The sequence below is a fragment of the Phyllostomus discolor genome, chromosome X, assembly GCF_004126475.2.
Source record: "Phyllostomus discolor isolate MPI-MPIP mPhyDis1 chromosome X, mPhyDis1.pri.v3, whole genome shotgun sequence".
In the NCBI taxonomy this organism is placed as follows: Eukaryota; Metazoa; Chordata; class Mammalia; order Chiroptera; family Phyllostomidae; genus Phyllostomus; species Phyllostomus discolor.
Window position 1 is genome coordinate 8991414 of NC_050198.1, and position 16550 is coordinate 9007963.

Genomic DNA, 16550 nt, shown 5'->3' on the forward strand with positions numbered 1-16550 from the left:
CTTGCTCCACTCTCTGCCAGTTTTCAGTTACTTCCCCCACTACCCACAAGCAAATTGGGCCTTTCTGGTGCTGATTCCAGGGTGGGTGGGTTTGTGTACATTCCAGGACCCTGTGGGTCTCTCCAATGAACTCTCCTGTGAGGCTGGGGCCCTGGGTTGTATGGCCTGTCTTGCTCCCCAGTTTTTCCTCCCTGTTTATCCACATGTAAATGTGGGACCACCTGGTCTGCCAGCCACTGTCTCGCCTCATTTGCCATCTGCTACCTTGCCCACCGGGTCCAACAGCCACCTTGCCGCACATCCTCTCTGCCCCAGCTGCCTGTCTCCACCGCCCCCCTACCAGTCTGGATGAATGTTTCTTTAACTTCTTGGTTGTTTGACTTCCATACAGTTTTATTTTCTGGCAATTCTGGTATTTTTTTGTTGTTGTTAAGTTTGTTGTTTTCCTTTTGGTTGTGTGAGGAGGCACAGTATATCTACCTACACCTCCATCTTGGCTGGAATTCGTCAGACTCCTTTTTAAATAAATTATCCTCACTTGTCATATAAGCCCTAGAAAGTAATTTTTATTATCCCATTTTCTGCATGAGGAAACTGAGCCTCACAGATTTAAAGTGACTTGGTCATGGCCACACAGCAAGTCACCGGCAGTGTGGTAATTGCCACACCTCTCTTTATACAAAGCCCAGGTTCTTTTCATGGGTATTGCCACTGTGCCAGTTGATGTCTGTCTTTAGAGACAGATATCCACAATAAAAGTGCAGCCTTGAAAGGCAGATGCAAAAGCAGGAGTGCAAACAAGGAGAGAAATTTAGCCTAGCGGTCTTTGTCATGTGACGAAGGTAAACCCTGAAAAGACTGAAACCATGGACCAATTACAGAATGCAGTAAATAAAAAAGAGAGTTCTTACCCTGACCAGGCAGAATAAATTGTCTCCCTTGAAATAAGGTAATGCAGTAGTCACAGAATAAATGTACATGTTGGACGTGGATAGAAGATAACACCTTAATTGCTACAAAAGAATACTTCCTCCTACAGTAGGGCAAAAAAAAAAAAGCAAACAACCCTCAGATGATGGACACCAGTCTCTTTTTCTTTATCCTCACCTGAGAATATGTTTATTGATTTTAGAGAGAGAGTGGAGAGAGGGAGGGGGAGAAAAAGGAGAGTGGGAAAAACACCAATGTGAGAGAGAAACATCAACCCATTGTCTCCTGTAAGTGTCCAAACTAGGGATGGAACCCACAACCTAGGTATGTGCCCTAACCAGGGATTAAGTTCGCAACCTTTTGGTATACAAGGTACACTCCAACCAAGTCACATAGCCATGGCCAGGGCAACACTAGGCTTCTTTAAGTACAATGAGTGAGTGTCTATGAAACATCCAAGGGCCAGCATATTTTAGGACTATATTCCAAGATTTCTCCTCTCATGTTCCACTTTTTCATGAGTTTAGATGTCTAAGTCTTGATCATACTATTATGGATATGCCCTGTTTTAAATCTTTTATTCTATATCAGTATGAATAAATTTGGTTTAACTAAAGCCCTAGCTTTCTTTCCTCAGTCAAGCCACTCTAATCATTGTTAAAGCTCATTTGGTCTTCAGTTTATTCAACTCATGTCTATATGTTCTAGGGGTTGTCTACCTAGTGTGGGTAGTACATGGGAGTGGACAAAAAGTCAGAGATCAGTAGGACATGGTCCCTGCTTCAACAGGGCTTCAGAATGCAGTTATCATAGAATTTTAGACTGTTCATAGAATGCTGAGAATGCAGGATTGAGAGAGTGCCAGACTTTGCCTGAAGGAGGTGGAAAACTTGATACAAAGATAACCTTGAGCAGGCAAGTCTAGATGACTAAGTAGGAGGAGTTCATGAAGCATATTTGGGAGACTCATCTTCCCTGGACCTTGGCTGAATTTTTTTAGTATTCTAATCATGAAGTAAAAGACAACAAGTTTTTTAAATGATTGAATCCAATTCAATCGAATGGTTGTTATCAAGAAATTCTCAGATTGTTTAGAAAAATCATTTTATTTTAGGTCTGATGAATCAGATAATGGAACTAGCACATACCCATAACTTTCTTGAATATTTCGTGTCTAGTTCTTATATCCATAATTTAGAATATAGGTGTGTTGTATGCATGAATAATTTTTCACCTGAATACCTTTTTAATATATTAGATTTTATAGATTACCTTTTAGATTTTATAGAATAAAATACCAACTACTGCTACAGCTTCTTTTGTTTTTCCTTGTAAAAAATGTTGTAACTAAATATGATTTATGTGTTACTTACAACATTTATTTACCATAATTTTTTCTTTCTTATTTTTGCTTTCAGTGTAAAACCCTTTCTGGAGTCTGTGACCACATCATATCCCTGTCATCAGATCCTCTGGTTTCACAGTCAGCCCACCTGGAAGTGATTCAGCTGGCCAACATCAAACCAAGTGAAGGGCTGGTAAGATATCTCATGCTTATCAAAGTCACCATCCATCAGCAGATAGCGAAAGTTGTGGGCAAAGCAGCCTCTGAAATTGGGAATCCATGAATTTTAACAAACTTTGAACATTTTGGTATTTTTTCTAAAGGAGGCAAGGTAATGGGATTTTATCATAAGAAGATAAATGAAAATGAAAGATAATTAAACACGGTAATGTCTGAATTACCCTGTTTACTTTGTTAATAATTTAGCTTTTATTGCATTCTTTCATCTCCTGCAAAAGTTCCTTAGGTTTAAAGGAAGTTTAAGTTAAGTTTTATAAGAACACCCATGAGGGTGGGTGTTTTGTTTATTTTGCTTTGGTTTGTTCTGGTTTTAATAGGTCTCCCTTTTCTTAGGGTGGTTAAAGTAAACAAATGTGATATTCTTTATAACTGATATCCACTATTTCCTATAAAGGTGAGTAAGCTGGTGGATCTTACAAAAACTAGGCTGGTATCCATGAGGTGTACTTTTTAATTATGTATAATAAAAGTAATCATCTTCTATATTTTGTTCACCTTATTAAAAATTGTATTGCTTCCAAATGTAACCCAAGGGAGAATGTCTGTTTGTTAAGCCTATAGAAAGAAAGCATATAAAATCAATATTAATGAGGGAGAAACAAATGACACTTACAAAAGGTCTTTTGCCAGTTTTAAGACAGATTTATAAAAAGCAAGGAACTAGCTGGAAAACATCTTACACAACTACTGCATGTTAGGTTGGTGCTACAGAATTTCTAATTTCTCCTTGTAGATCAATTTTCTAAGGATGCAATTAGTGATATTTTAGAAAATATGAGTGAAATAAGCCAGGTGGTGAAAGACAAATACCATATGATCTTACCTATAAGTGGAACCTAATCAACAAAACAAACAAGCAAGCAAAATAGAATCAAATACATTGAAACAAAGAACAAACTGACAGTGATCAGAGGGGAGGTAGAAGGGGATAGTGGGGTAATAGGGGAAGGACCATCAAGGAACATGTATAAAGAGTACATGGGCGAAGCCAAAGGGGGTAGGTTTGAGGGTGGGAGGCAAGGATAGGTGGGGCCGGGGACCTTGGAGGGGTGAAAATGGAGACAAATGTACTTGAACAACAATTTAAAAAATTGTTAAAGAAATCTTAGAAATTGGCATTAATAATTTCATTCAGATTATATGTTATTAAAGATCTCTAAGCAGTTTTAAGTTTTTATGTGGTGTCTCTTCTTCAATTAAATATATAAGGTCTGTCCAGAAGGTATCCAGCTACGTAATATGAAAATTAGAGCCATTTATTGAAGAAGATACAAGATACAAGAAACATTGTACATAAGAGAATGACACCTCAGTCCCCTTCAAAGCAGGCACCTTGGGACCTCACACAGTTCTCCCATCGCCATCAGCTGCCTGATGAGATTTTCCTGAATCTCATTGATGGTCTGGTATCTCTTCCCTTTCAAAGGTGATTTTAGTTTTGGAAAATCCAGAAGTCACAGGGTGCCAAATCTGAGTTGCAGGGGGCTGAGTCACCTGGGTGATTTGATGTTTTGCCAAAAAACTCTGCATGGGATGTGATGCATGAGCAGGCATGTTGTCGTGATGAAGCAGCCAGTCATTAGTTGCCCATAGCTGTGGCCTTCCGAATCATCTAAATAGTTTCCACAGAGGAATGTTCAATTTTCACTCAAAATTTGATGCAGATCCATCACTCTGCTCACTCAGTCATTTTGAATGCCAGTGCCACACAGTGCACATGCTCACTCAAGGCCATCTACTGCCTCCCTGACTAGTACAGTGAAGTCCTCAGTGTTCATGCATGCATATTCCAGTCCACTCTCCTTGGGTGCCAAGTTACATCGATGTCACACAAACTGTTCTTGTTATATTAACAATGGCTGGACTTTTACTCTTCATTAGCCAAACCCTTCATTGGCCACCAGTGATTTTTCAGTTTGAAGCCATCTCTTCTATAGAGTGACTTTTCTTCTGATATTTGGAGAATTACTTTCAGATAACCATAGTTCCTCAGGCTTTTGTTGTTTTTACTGGCATCTTCCTGAGAAGATGGAAATCAGCATATCAGACATAGCAAGCAAGCATGTCATCATTGTAAACCATGTGTTATATATAACATTGATTAGTTTTAAGAGGTTATGTATACAGGAACAAGTATAAAGGACACGTGGATAAAAAACTAGGGGTGGGTGGAAATGGGAGGGAGGAGGGGAGGGCTGGGTGGGTGGGCTGGTATGGGAGTAAAAGATAGAAAATTATACTTCAACAACAATTAAAGTTTTAAAAAAGAGTATATGCATAACATTTACACACTTATTTTAAGTAATATTTATTATTTTAAATTCTTACTATTCCTTTTAGCCTATTTTAATTTAAAACATCTTTCTTTTTTTTACATCTTTTTTATTTTATTTTAATCATTGTTCAAATACAGTTTTCTCCTTTTTACTCCCAGTCGAGCCCCCCCCCAAAAACATCTTTCAACCTATAGTATTAAAGATTTTCCTTTCTACATCTCCCCTTTCAGTTGTTATGAAGGAAAGGAACCTCTCTAAGCATGATTTATAGACTGGGAAATTATGAACTAATTACTATGTTATAGTAGAGTAGGAATCAGGACACCTGGATACAAATCACTTAAATAAATACTGTTGTGAGTGTGATCTGGGGGAGGTTGGGGTAGTAAATTTCACTTCCTTGGCCTTTCTCTATCCATCTTTAGACCTTTGGGAGAAGGAAGGGTGGACTAGATCATCTTCAATGCTCTCTCTAATTCTGAGTCTGCAGTTTTAAGGATGGTATTGATCTGAGAACAAAGCCTGGTTTTTCTCCCTCTAATTTCTACTGAAATCATGGTGGAAGGGGAATTGCTGTGTGAAGTGAGTTAACACAATGCTAATTAATTAACTTTATGAAATATTGATTTTAAAAATGAAGTTGTAGCTTTTTATTTCTCTAATTTAAAAGAGGTAGACCTGGGTATGCTCTTTGGAATAATCATAAATATAAAATGCCAAGAAGCAGATTCAGTTAGTCTGGAAAAGAGCTAGAAGAGAAAAGAGAATAAATGAGCGCTTGCCATGTGCCAGTTATTTTCCACGAAATTCTATAGAATAGGTATTAATTTTCTCACTTTTGCAAATGATAAAACTGAATCACAGATCTTTGCCACCTTGCCCTGTATCACACATAGGTCATATATAATAGAGGCAGGGTTTAAGTCCAAGTAAATTTAAATGAAGTTCATCTGAACAAAGCTTGTTCCATTATCCCACATTTAAATTTGGAATGGCTAAATGGGGGTGTGAGAAGTTTAGGAGAATGACTTTAAAACTGGACCTATCTAAACAGATTCTTTTAAAGGACAGTCAGCAGCACTTCACTTAGAAGGTATCTCAGAAGGAAGAAAAGAAAAAATTTAAATTTTGAATATTCACGAGTTAACACAAAACTATTTCGTGTGGTTTATGTTAAGGGGGAGATGACTAAGTAGAAAATTTACCTGATTTATACAAGGTATCATTTTTAAATTAGACAACTTTTAATTAAGTTTACTCAGTCACATTTGAATAGATTTGAGGATTTGGGTAACATTTAGCTTGCGCTTAGCCATAGGAGTTGTATAAAATGGTAAACAAAGAAAATAAATGGAAAGGGGTGGGAAAATACCAAGGTTTAATGAACTTTAATTAGCTTCAAAACATCCGCAGAAGGTCTTCTGCCAGTTTCAGAACAGAACCTCTCTTACAGGCAAAAGGTAGCTGCTTTGTTCTTCCACTGATAAGCTTATTAATTGTTCATCAGCTCTCTACCCAATTAGTCAAATCTCCTAGGATTTGTTAGATTTGAGAGTCCTGAGCATTATAAGGAATGGTGAGAAATATGCTTAATTATGATTAAAAATATGAACCTAATTTTTAAAATGCTTTTAAACAACAACAATTAGTAGAAAATTAAAGACGGGAAATGAGAGCTAAACATACCTAACTAGATCGGAGCCAATAGAGAATAAAGGGCTGAGGGCAGTGGGCATCCTTGGGGAAGTCTCTTAGCCTCAGAGAGTTCTTTTGCTATTTAGGCACTTGGACCATCTCCAAATATGCCTTATTTCATTAACTTGACTGTGAGGTTTCTTTGGCTCTTATTGGTTAACCAACATTCAGAGACAGAGTAAAGCAAACGTCATTTTGGCAAGCTGAGCTGAGTAGAAGGAGCTGTTCAAGTCAGCTCCAGAATTAATTAATTGGTGTTAGAAACAAAGGAAGAATGAATGTTTTGACGAAATGGAATCCTAAATTTGTCTCACTTCCAGAAAAAGAGCCATTTGAATGATATGTGTATGTCCTCTTGGTATTTGACCCTTTCTAAGGGGTGAACAAGTGATCAGATGTAGTTCTGTGGACTCTTCATTACTGAGAACTTGATTAGTTAAAGGTCACCCAAGCAACTTGTTTCTTCTCTTTCTTTTGGTCCCTGACTTTTGGCCTTTTTTCTCTTTAGTACTACCAGAGGAAGATCAAAAGGATGAATAAGTTAGTTTTGTTATTTTTTCTTCTTTATTAAATTTATTGGAGTAACACTGGTTAACAAAATTATATAGGTTTCAGGTGCAGCCCCACAACACATCACCTGTACACTATATTGTGTGTTCACCACCCCAAGTCAAGTCTCCATCCATCACCATTTATGCCCCTATTAAGAAAAGCACTTGCAGAAAATGATTTATTGAACTTAAAAGTTAAAATATTACATAAAAGAAAATATATTCATTCTTTGTGCATTTTAAAAATGTTTTTAGGTACATGTATAAAGAACACATGGATAAAACCAAATGGGGGTAGGATCAAGGGTGGGAATTGGGGGTGGCTGGGGTGGGGGGGAAATGGAGACAACTGTACTTGAACAACAATAAAAAATTTTAATAAAAATTAAAATGTGCTTTGTTTCTATTCTACTGCTCATAACTGTGAGGTTGCTGGAATTGAATTCTGCATACATTGCTGGATTCTTCTTTATTTAAGCATTTAAACATTTTTTAACCATTTGAAAAAGTAGCTTTAATATAAATTATATAACATTTCATTATGTATAAATAATGATGAGATCCTCTTCCTATAACTAATATATACTTGTTTTAGCTTACAATTGCCATTTTTAAAGTTCCTGGTATATGCAATAATTACACCCAGATTTTATCTCCAGGGTCATAACTAGATTATCTCTGTAAGTTTTTAGTAGCCCAATAACTATAATGTCATTTCTAAACATTTCTCTTAGGATACTAGACTTTATGATCTAATCATTTATGAGATTATTTAGAGCTCTTGTCAAACTCCTTAATCTGTAATCAGTAATGCACAGTGTTGAAAGAATTGTGAGGGAAATATAATCAACTTTGGCTTACAGTTGTCAAAAGAGATAGGTGATTCAAGTAAATTTGTAAACTATTAAATCCAGTTACTCTATATTTATAAATGCACTGCACATAGTACATGTGCGCTAAAGAGTTCTTAGTATTTTCAAATATATGTTAAACAGTGAACATTTGACTTTAATATCTATAGTTGCCAAATATTCTGATAAGTGAAGGTATACAACTCTCCTGTTAATAAATCAATAAATCAAGATCCTAGTGTTGAGATAATGGTCTGGAGTCAGACTGCCTGGACTTGAAAACTGGCTACACCACCTTGGGCAGACTCCCCAGCCTTCCTTTACCTGTTTCCTTATCTCTAAAACAGAAGTAATGATAGTTTCTATTTAAAATGAAAAACACTTAAAACAGTCCCTGCCATGTTATAACAAGTAGATATTAGTGATGATGGTGACAAATAATGAGTGGTGATTGTTTTGTATGTCCAAGAAATATATATTGTTTTTTTCACTGTCCTTTTCCACTTTATCTTCTCACAGTCATTCTGTGTACAAAACTAAAACAAAATTCAGCTTTTAGCTGTTACAAATATACTTTAAGATCCTTTACTAATTTCTTTTTTTAAAGACATATATTTTAAAAAAATATTGTGCTATTTTTTATTTTTATTTTTTAGATTTTTAAATTTATTTTTAGAGAGGGAAGGGAGGGAGAAAGAGAGAGAGAGAAACATCAATGTGCGGTTGCTGGGGGCCGTGGCCTGCAACCCAGGCATGTGCCCTGACTGGGAATCGAACCTGTGACACTTTGGTTTGCAGCCCACGCTCAATCCACTGAGCTATGCCAGCCAGGGCCAAGACCCTTTACCAATTTCATGTCACTTTGTTAATTCCCGGGGGTGGTGAGGGCAAATGATTTCAAGAATCTTGTCTTTTTCTGAGTTCTATATTAGCACCATTATATTTACCTTCCAGTAAATACTGGAATAAATATCAACTTCAAAGGTATGTTATACACTTGTCACCAGTGTAAGCTCAAATATTACCATATGGTCATAGCCAAAGACTACTAGCTAATTTCTTAATTAATTTCTATTTGCACTTGTGTTGAGGTTAGTAATTTGTTTTATATAGTGATGAACTTCCATTTAAGGAACTAAAGTTCACAGGTAAGTAAACATCTTTTAAATTACATTCATTTTGTTTCACATTAGAGATCCAGGCTTAGCCATTTTGGGGACTGATACCAACATTTTAGACACAATGACATTATTGAAATGACTTTTCAGAATTAAAACCTACATGATGACTTCATAATAATGCCATACCATGAACTTGACTGCTGCTTGTTTATATTTTTGTACTTACTTTCAGTGAAAATACATGTATATCCCAGCATCTAAATGTATAACTAACATAAGGGTGTGGGAAATTAACATTATAGTAACTTCCTAATGTAAGTGCTTAAATGTATGCTTTTTCTGAAATGATATTGTTGGTTACGTTAAGTCCCTTATATTTCATACTTCAAATTTATTAAAATTAGTATTTTTTCTTTTTCAAATAAATATTTTTAAATGCAAAGTACTTTTATAGGTACAGCTCTTTTAAGTCCTATCACTATCCATAATTTAAAGGTATTGTTTGCTCTAACAGCTTCAGTTTCAGGATTTCTGGGTAATTTTTACATTTCAATGAAGTTTTTCTAAAATGGCTTTATTTAAATGGAAAATGGAAACTCATCCTCTTTATTGGAAGGGGGTGTTGCCACACATTACCTTTTATTTAATGATATAGAGATGATTGTATATAATTATTACAATTTCATCAATAAGAAATAAAGACAGAGAGTTCAGGATCCCACAAAAGGCCAGGAGAAAAACAGTTTACATTAACAGTATTTTATCACTCTTCTGTATCTAGTTAGTTGTAGTTGAAGTGGCTCTGTAGAAGCCTACTCATTATTGTATAATATGTATCAAATATAATAAGCTAACTGCATACCAGTGTTTGAATTTTTCATTGTAATTTTTATTTTGCCACAAAACCTATAGTGTGGATTTTGAGGGCTGATGTGTGTTCTTTCTTCAGGGTATTGCATTATGAAGCTGCATCTTACAAGTTTTATAGGCAGTTCACTTACTAAGTAGTTATTTGATTAAGCCGTGTACAGCTTTCTTCAAGCTAACATTAGAACCCAGCACATTCAGATAAGAATTTCTTACCAATTTAAAGATGACATTATTGAATCATAGGCTCATTCCTGGGGAATGTGGCAATTTTAATTTGATAGGGTTCGGCACTATTGTAATAACTATGTATGGTGTCAGGTGGGTACTTGAAATATTGGAAGGAATACTTTGCAAAGCATATGATTGTCTAACTGCTATTGTGTACCCCTGAAACTAATACAAAATAATATTGAATATAAACTGTAATTTAAAACTAAAATTTAAAAATCTAACTAAATAATAATTTGATAGAGTAATTTTTTGTAAATATACCTGGAAATATGCCGGTTGCTTCACTTTTTTTTCTGATGCTGTCTTTTTCTTAGGGTATGTATATTAAATCAACATATGATGGCCTCCACGTAATTACTGGAACTACAGAAAATGTAAGTATTGTAACATTTCAAATTTTGGGTTTTTTTCTTTTGTTGTTAAACAACCTTATATATCTCACATAATTACAGTTGACTTCTGAGAGTATGAACTAATTAGGAGATAAAACTGTAAATATATTAAGTTAGTAACTGCTGGTTTAGGGAGAATTTCAATCAGTTTATTTAGTTTAGAATAGCAATTTACTTCAAGTAAATCAGATGTTTTGTTTGCAGGCAGAGATTTGTCTTTGTTAAGTATTTTCTGGTTCATGACAAGTTATTGTGACGTCTAAAATAATCCACTTCCATCTGTCAAATAGTTTATTTATGCTAAGAAACTTAGCTCACATAAGAAAGAAACATCAGATAAGTCATGCTTTCTGAATACTTTCCATATAATTCAGCTTAATTTAGTGGAGGCAGCGTGGTATAACTCATTGGTTTTCAGTGAGGAACTCCCTGTACCAGCAGGATCAGCTTATCTTGGGAATTCGCTAGAGATGCAGATTCTCAGGTCCCACCCCATACCTACTGAATCAAAAACTCTGGAGAGCAGCCTGTGAGAACTACTGCAAGCAGTGGGTCAGAGTGAGTCCCAGGGCCCCAGTCCTACAAGCATTTCTGCAGCTTAATAACAGTGTAATTTTTGGCAAGTCACTTACCCTCTCATTAATTTAGTTTCCTAATCTATAAGTTGGAGGTAAACCATCTGCACTACGTATCTCACTAGGTTGTTGTGAAAAATCAAACAAGTTAATGAATGTGAATGAGTATGCTGTAAAGTTACAGAAATGTGAAGTCATTGTGTTGGGCATTAAATCTATTATTATAATAGATTTGAATGGTATAATAAATCATTATTCCTGCATTGGGTTGTCCCAGATTTTGTTCCTACTCCTTTTAATGAGGTGCAGATCTTTGAATGTTACTCTTTTAGAAATTCTGACAACATGTTGCGCGTGGGTCACCAGCCAGCAGTGACCACACAACGCTGTGGATGGCTCGCCGAAAAACGCGCGAGAAAAAACGTGCACAGAGACAGACTAGTTTCTGTGGGGAAGTAGAGACGAAATGCCCACCCCCCCTAGTGGGGAGTGCGCCAATTTACAGTCCATACCCGCTTTTATTGGGCTCATTTTGCATAATAATTCAGGTAAAGTACAGTACTCATCAGGGGGAAGTAAGGAACTATAGAAAACAAGGAACTCTGCTGGTCTATTGAGTCGGGGTCAAAGAACTGTAAGACTTTGAGGAACAAACTAACTTCCTCCTTGGACCCCTCTCATTCAACTGAGAGCATTCTAAACAAAGAAGGTTTCACAGTAATTTACATGTTCTTTCTTAGGCCTGATCACCCAGGGAATCTGCCCTTTTCAGCACAGAGCTGCACCACCCTGTCATTGTTTCAGGCTTAGGTGGAGCAAGGGAACTAAGGCAATAAGGAGATTTTCTCCCAGAGATGAGAACTCAGGCTATGTCAAAGCCGAGGAGTGAGGGTCCATCACCCCCTTTTGCTGCAGCCCCCCAAGTCCTTCTTTTGGGGGGGCCTCCCAAAGTGATCGTGCCTGTCTTAGGTCATTCCCCCCGTGGGGAATCTTACCCGTCTTTGGCTAACCGACCAAGCTTTTTGGGGTTCAGTTATGAATAAAGCAGCAGAAGCAGCATTCCTGCCAGGGAGATAAGCTTTTGTCTCCTTGCTGGCTTACGGTTCCAAGGGCGTTCCCTTAGCCTTAGCCTTAGGCGGGGGTTTCAGCTTCTGATACCAGTCAGGGCGGTTCCCAACAACAACATGCATGTTTTTGCTGTGTTCTTTCAAAGAAGACTGAGGTGGAATTGGTTAACCTTAAGTTATTGATCTTCCCATTTTACTAGCATTTTCTTTTTAAAAATCAACATTGTCATCTAACTCTACTATTACTTTAAATATTTATTGATTCCCCTCCCTACTTCTCTTGGTTTCTATGAATGATGAAACACATAATAATATGCTATAGTTGGCTTGCTATACTGACTTCACATTTGCCATTAAGTATGAGAGGTATGTGAGATCAAGAATATCATTTAAATTCATGTTGTGAACTATTTAATGTTTTAAATGCAGTGAGATACTGTAACCTATAAACTTTTCATTGATTGATCATTCTCATATATTTGTATATCCCTCTGATCATTCATTTATTTATTCATTCATTTTAACAAACCTTTGTTCATATCTTCTATGTTTCAGGCATGGGGCTAGGTATTGAAAGAATTTAAAAGTTAAATTAGCTTGTTGCTTCTACAGAGTGCAAGTAGGCATTTGTCTGTGTAAACAGGCTATGAAATTTGCATAGACAGACAAAGGAAAGAAAAGTAAATACTGCCAAGTGAAATCAGAGAAGGAATCACAGAAATTGTGATTTTGAACTGTATCTTGAAGAATTGGTAGGAATTTCATTCCTATATTGTCTGTTGTATAAAAAAATTTGAGCACTATGCTTTGATCATATTAATCACTCAGTAACATTTGATAAATGAACAAGTTATCAAAGAAAGATTGATTCTGTTAGTAGTTCAGATATGAACCAAATATTAATAGTCCATCACTTAATTCCTTTTTCTTCAAAATATTTTATTATTTTTGGTAGCCTCAGTCATTTGTCATTAGGAGATTTGTGTTGAGTCTTAATAAAGCTACTCACTAAAGTGGCTATTTTGCTTTGCTGTGCCCTAGCTTCCTAGTTTTCTCCTATGGAAAATGTGGGGTTTAGATAAAATGATCTTTACGTTCCCTTTTAAAACTAGAAGTCTATAATTTATAAGACTTAGTCCCTTTTTTACTTACCTCTGCAAAAAATTATTTCAGATTCTTTGAATTTTATGTGTCAACTATCGTTTTCTTTTACATCATGACTAGAGCTATTGGCTTGATATTTTTACTTTTTTCCCCTCAGTTTCTTTTTTTTAAGATTTTATTTATTTACTTGTAGACAGAGGGGAAGAGACAGACAGAAACATCAATGTGTGATTGTCTCTCGTGTGCCCCCTACTGGAGACCTGGCCTGCAACCCAGGCATGTGTCCTGGCTGAGAAATGAACCCCTTTGGTTCACAAGTCAGCGTTCAATCCACTGAGCTACACCAACCAGGGCCAGTTTATTTTTTTTATTGTTATTCAAGTACAGTTGTCTCCATTTTCTCCAGGAAGACAAATAACCCAATTAAAAAATGGGTGAAGGACTTGAACAGACACTTCTCCAAGGAGGACATCCAGAGGCCCCAGAGACATATGAAAGGATGCTGGGCATCACTAGCCTTCAGAGAGATGCAAATTAAAACCACAATGAGATATTTTTCTCTCATACTATCCTTTAAAAACATCAATTGTGAGCCAAATAGCACAAGGACTTACTCTACAGTTACATCTCTATTAAAGTAATGGTTTATAAACTTTTTAGAATCGTAATATAGTACTTGTCTAATTTATTAAAATATACCCACCTCCTAAAGATGCTGTAAAATAAATACAATCTTTTCTTGTTATGACATCATTCTTAGGGTTGGGTTAATATCCTAGATGAACTATTCTCTCAATAGTATAGTGTTACTGCTTCAAACTGGAATTCCCTATGATATCACCTTGTCCTGAATTGTAGTCTATGGCAAATAATTTTTTGTGGATTTTAAAATTTGTTAAAATTGAAGTTAATATTGTTTTGATTTCTTTGTTTTTGAAATAATTGGAAATTGGAAATGGATAAGAAAATAAAGGAATGAGAAATCACTTTTAAAGTAAATCCTATCCCAGGGTCTCAAATGTAGCATTTTACTTTGCAATTCATCATCATATCATTCTTCATTAGCTTTCAGTAGATACTAATGAATAAACATTACAGTATGTATAGTTGTGTTTGATAGAGAAATTAACACACATGAGTGCACAAGCATATTTTTCATTAAAACACATTTTCTGTACATTCAAGAGTTCATACACATTGCAATATGTATAATCAATCAGTAGCCACTAAAGGAAAATAAAAAATAGTATTTTAAATTCATTACCCATACCTATAATATTATACAATTTCTATCTTAGCCCTGGCTGGCGTAGCTCAGTGGATTGAGCGCAGGCTGTGAACCAGAGCATCGCAGGTTCGATTCCCAGTCAGGGCACATGCCTGGGTTGCAGGCCACGGCCCCCAGCAACCACACATTGATGTTTCTCTCTCTCTCTTTCTCTGCCTCTCTCTTTCTCTGCCTCTCTCTTTCTCTCTCCCTTCCCTCTCTAAAAATAAATAAATAAAATCTAAAAAAAATACATTTAAAAAAATCAAAATAAAATTTCTATCTTAAATCTCATTTTATTTTCTAAAGACTTCATAAACTTGTCACATTAATTTACCAAAGTTGTTTTTTGCTTGTTTACTTTTGCTTTTAGTCTCTTATGAGAATTTTTAAAAAGTGATGAAATTGTTACCTCTTGTGGAAATGCAGGCATTTTAGTTTTATTTCATGTGGTTTTATTTGCCAATATATTATACTATATGAAACATAAGAAATGTGATGTTCTTATAATTAGACATTTAGATAGAGAATGTTACATAATGTAACTTTTAACTTGGTTTTCTAAGTTATTCAGAATCGATGGTATTAATAATGAAATAAATTAGTGATTTAATCATCAGTTGACAGAGTTCTAATACTGATCATAAGCATGTACTTGAAAATATTTATTTGCTAAAGTTAGTGTGAATTATTTACATTAAATAGAAAGGATCAAAGTTTAAAAACATAATGTTTTAAATTGCATTTTTGAACCATTTGCCCAGTAGAGCCTACTAGGGTTGCCTGTATAAAGTTTGCACTGGCTAATACTAATTATTATCCCCCCTTTATGCTCTCAGAAACATACTGGTCTTTTATAACATAAATATCTATCTATATATTGTTTTGCATTTCTACTTTCCATCATTAGTTATACATAGAATGCGAACAGTATATTAAAAGCTAGTAATCTTTTTTAGCTTAATTCCCAGAAGATGATAATTAAATTATTGATCTAATTTAATGAGTTGAACTTATTATAGTGTTTCAGAGAGAGGAGATGACTGATAAAATTTATGTTCTTTATCATTTCCTTTATGTTACATTTAGTCACCTGCAGATCGGTGCAAAAAAATCCATGCTGGTGATGAAGTGATTCAAGTTAATCATCAGACTGTGGTATGTATAATTACCTTCTGAGTCAGTGGGAGGAAGTAATATAAACATTTCCTAAAATTTGAAAAAATCAATGAAATGAAATGCCTGTTTGTGTAGAAAATAGTTGAATAACCTTTAAAAATAATTGAATAACTATTCTTCTTAATTATTTGATGGAATGTAAGGCATAGTTTTAAAAGAACATGAGGAATTTGGGTGATGACTGAGGCTAGATATGCATTTCTATATGGACAGCTACAAGGTAACATTATGCACCCCATGAACAGGGATAATAATTTGGAATATAAATTAAAGTCATGATGCATACAAATTTATCATTTTCTTGATATAACTTTTAAGTTTTATTTTATAAATTATTGAATTACCTAGTTGATATGTTTTTTTAACAGCATTCATCTACTTTAAGATTGTTCTGTTCATTAAATTACCTGGTATATTGATTTATTTTGAATGTTGATTTTTTAAAAAAAATAATATTTAGTAGCTGAATTAGCTGTTCATTTCCCAAAAGAGGACTACAGTGTTAGTCTTAAAAATATTGTGCTGAACTAAATAAGTTCACAAAATTTTCTTGCTTTATGAACCTCATGAATCCCTTTCTAGGCTAAGAATGATAGTAGCATTCTGTGCCTATGTTAGATTTTCAAGGGCTATTTTTCTTAATCTCAGATTTAGAAAGTGAACATCACATGATTTTCATTTTAGACTATTTTCTGTCTCAGTTGATTCACTTTGTTCTCATATCTCTGCCTGAATAGAATATATTGTTTAAAAAATGAAGGTAAAATAATATTATTATTAATATAATAATCCTCGTTTGAGAAGAAATGGTTTTGTTGTGATAAATATTTTAGAGCTAATTTTTTAGCATGAGTAA

At 35.1% G+C, this 16550-nt stretch overlaps 1 protein-coding gene across 6 annotated transcripts in view; it reads left to right on the top strand.

Moving 5' to 3' along the window:
• CNKSR2 (connector enhancer of kinase suppressor of Ras 2) overlaps positions 1 to 16550 on the top strand; it is a 288141-nt gene that overhangs the window by 131242 nt on the left and 140349 nt on the right. For all 6 annotated transcript variants that reach the window (XM_028522246.2, XM_028522249.2, XM_028522244.2 and 3 more), the window contains exons 6-8: positions 2349 to 2468; positions 10425 to 10484; positions 15605 to 15673. In XM_028522246.2, coding sequence (XP_028378047.1) covers positions 2349 to 2468; positions 10425 to 10484; positions 15605 to 15673 — 249 coding nt within the window. The remainder of the gene's footprint in view (positions 1 to 2348; positions 2469 to 10424; positions 10485 to 15604; positions 15674 to 16550) is intronic.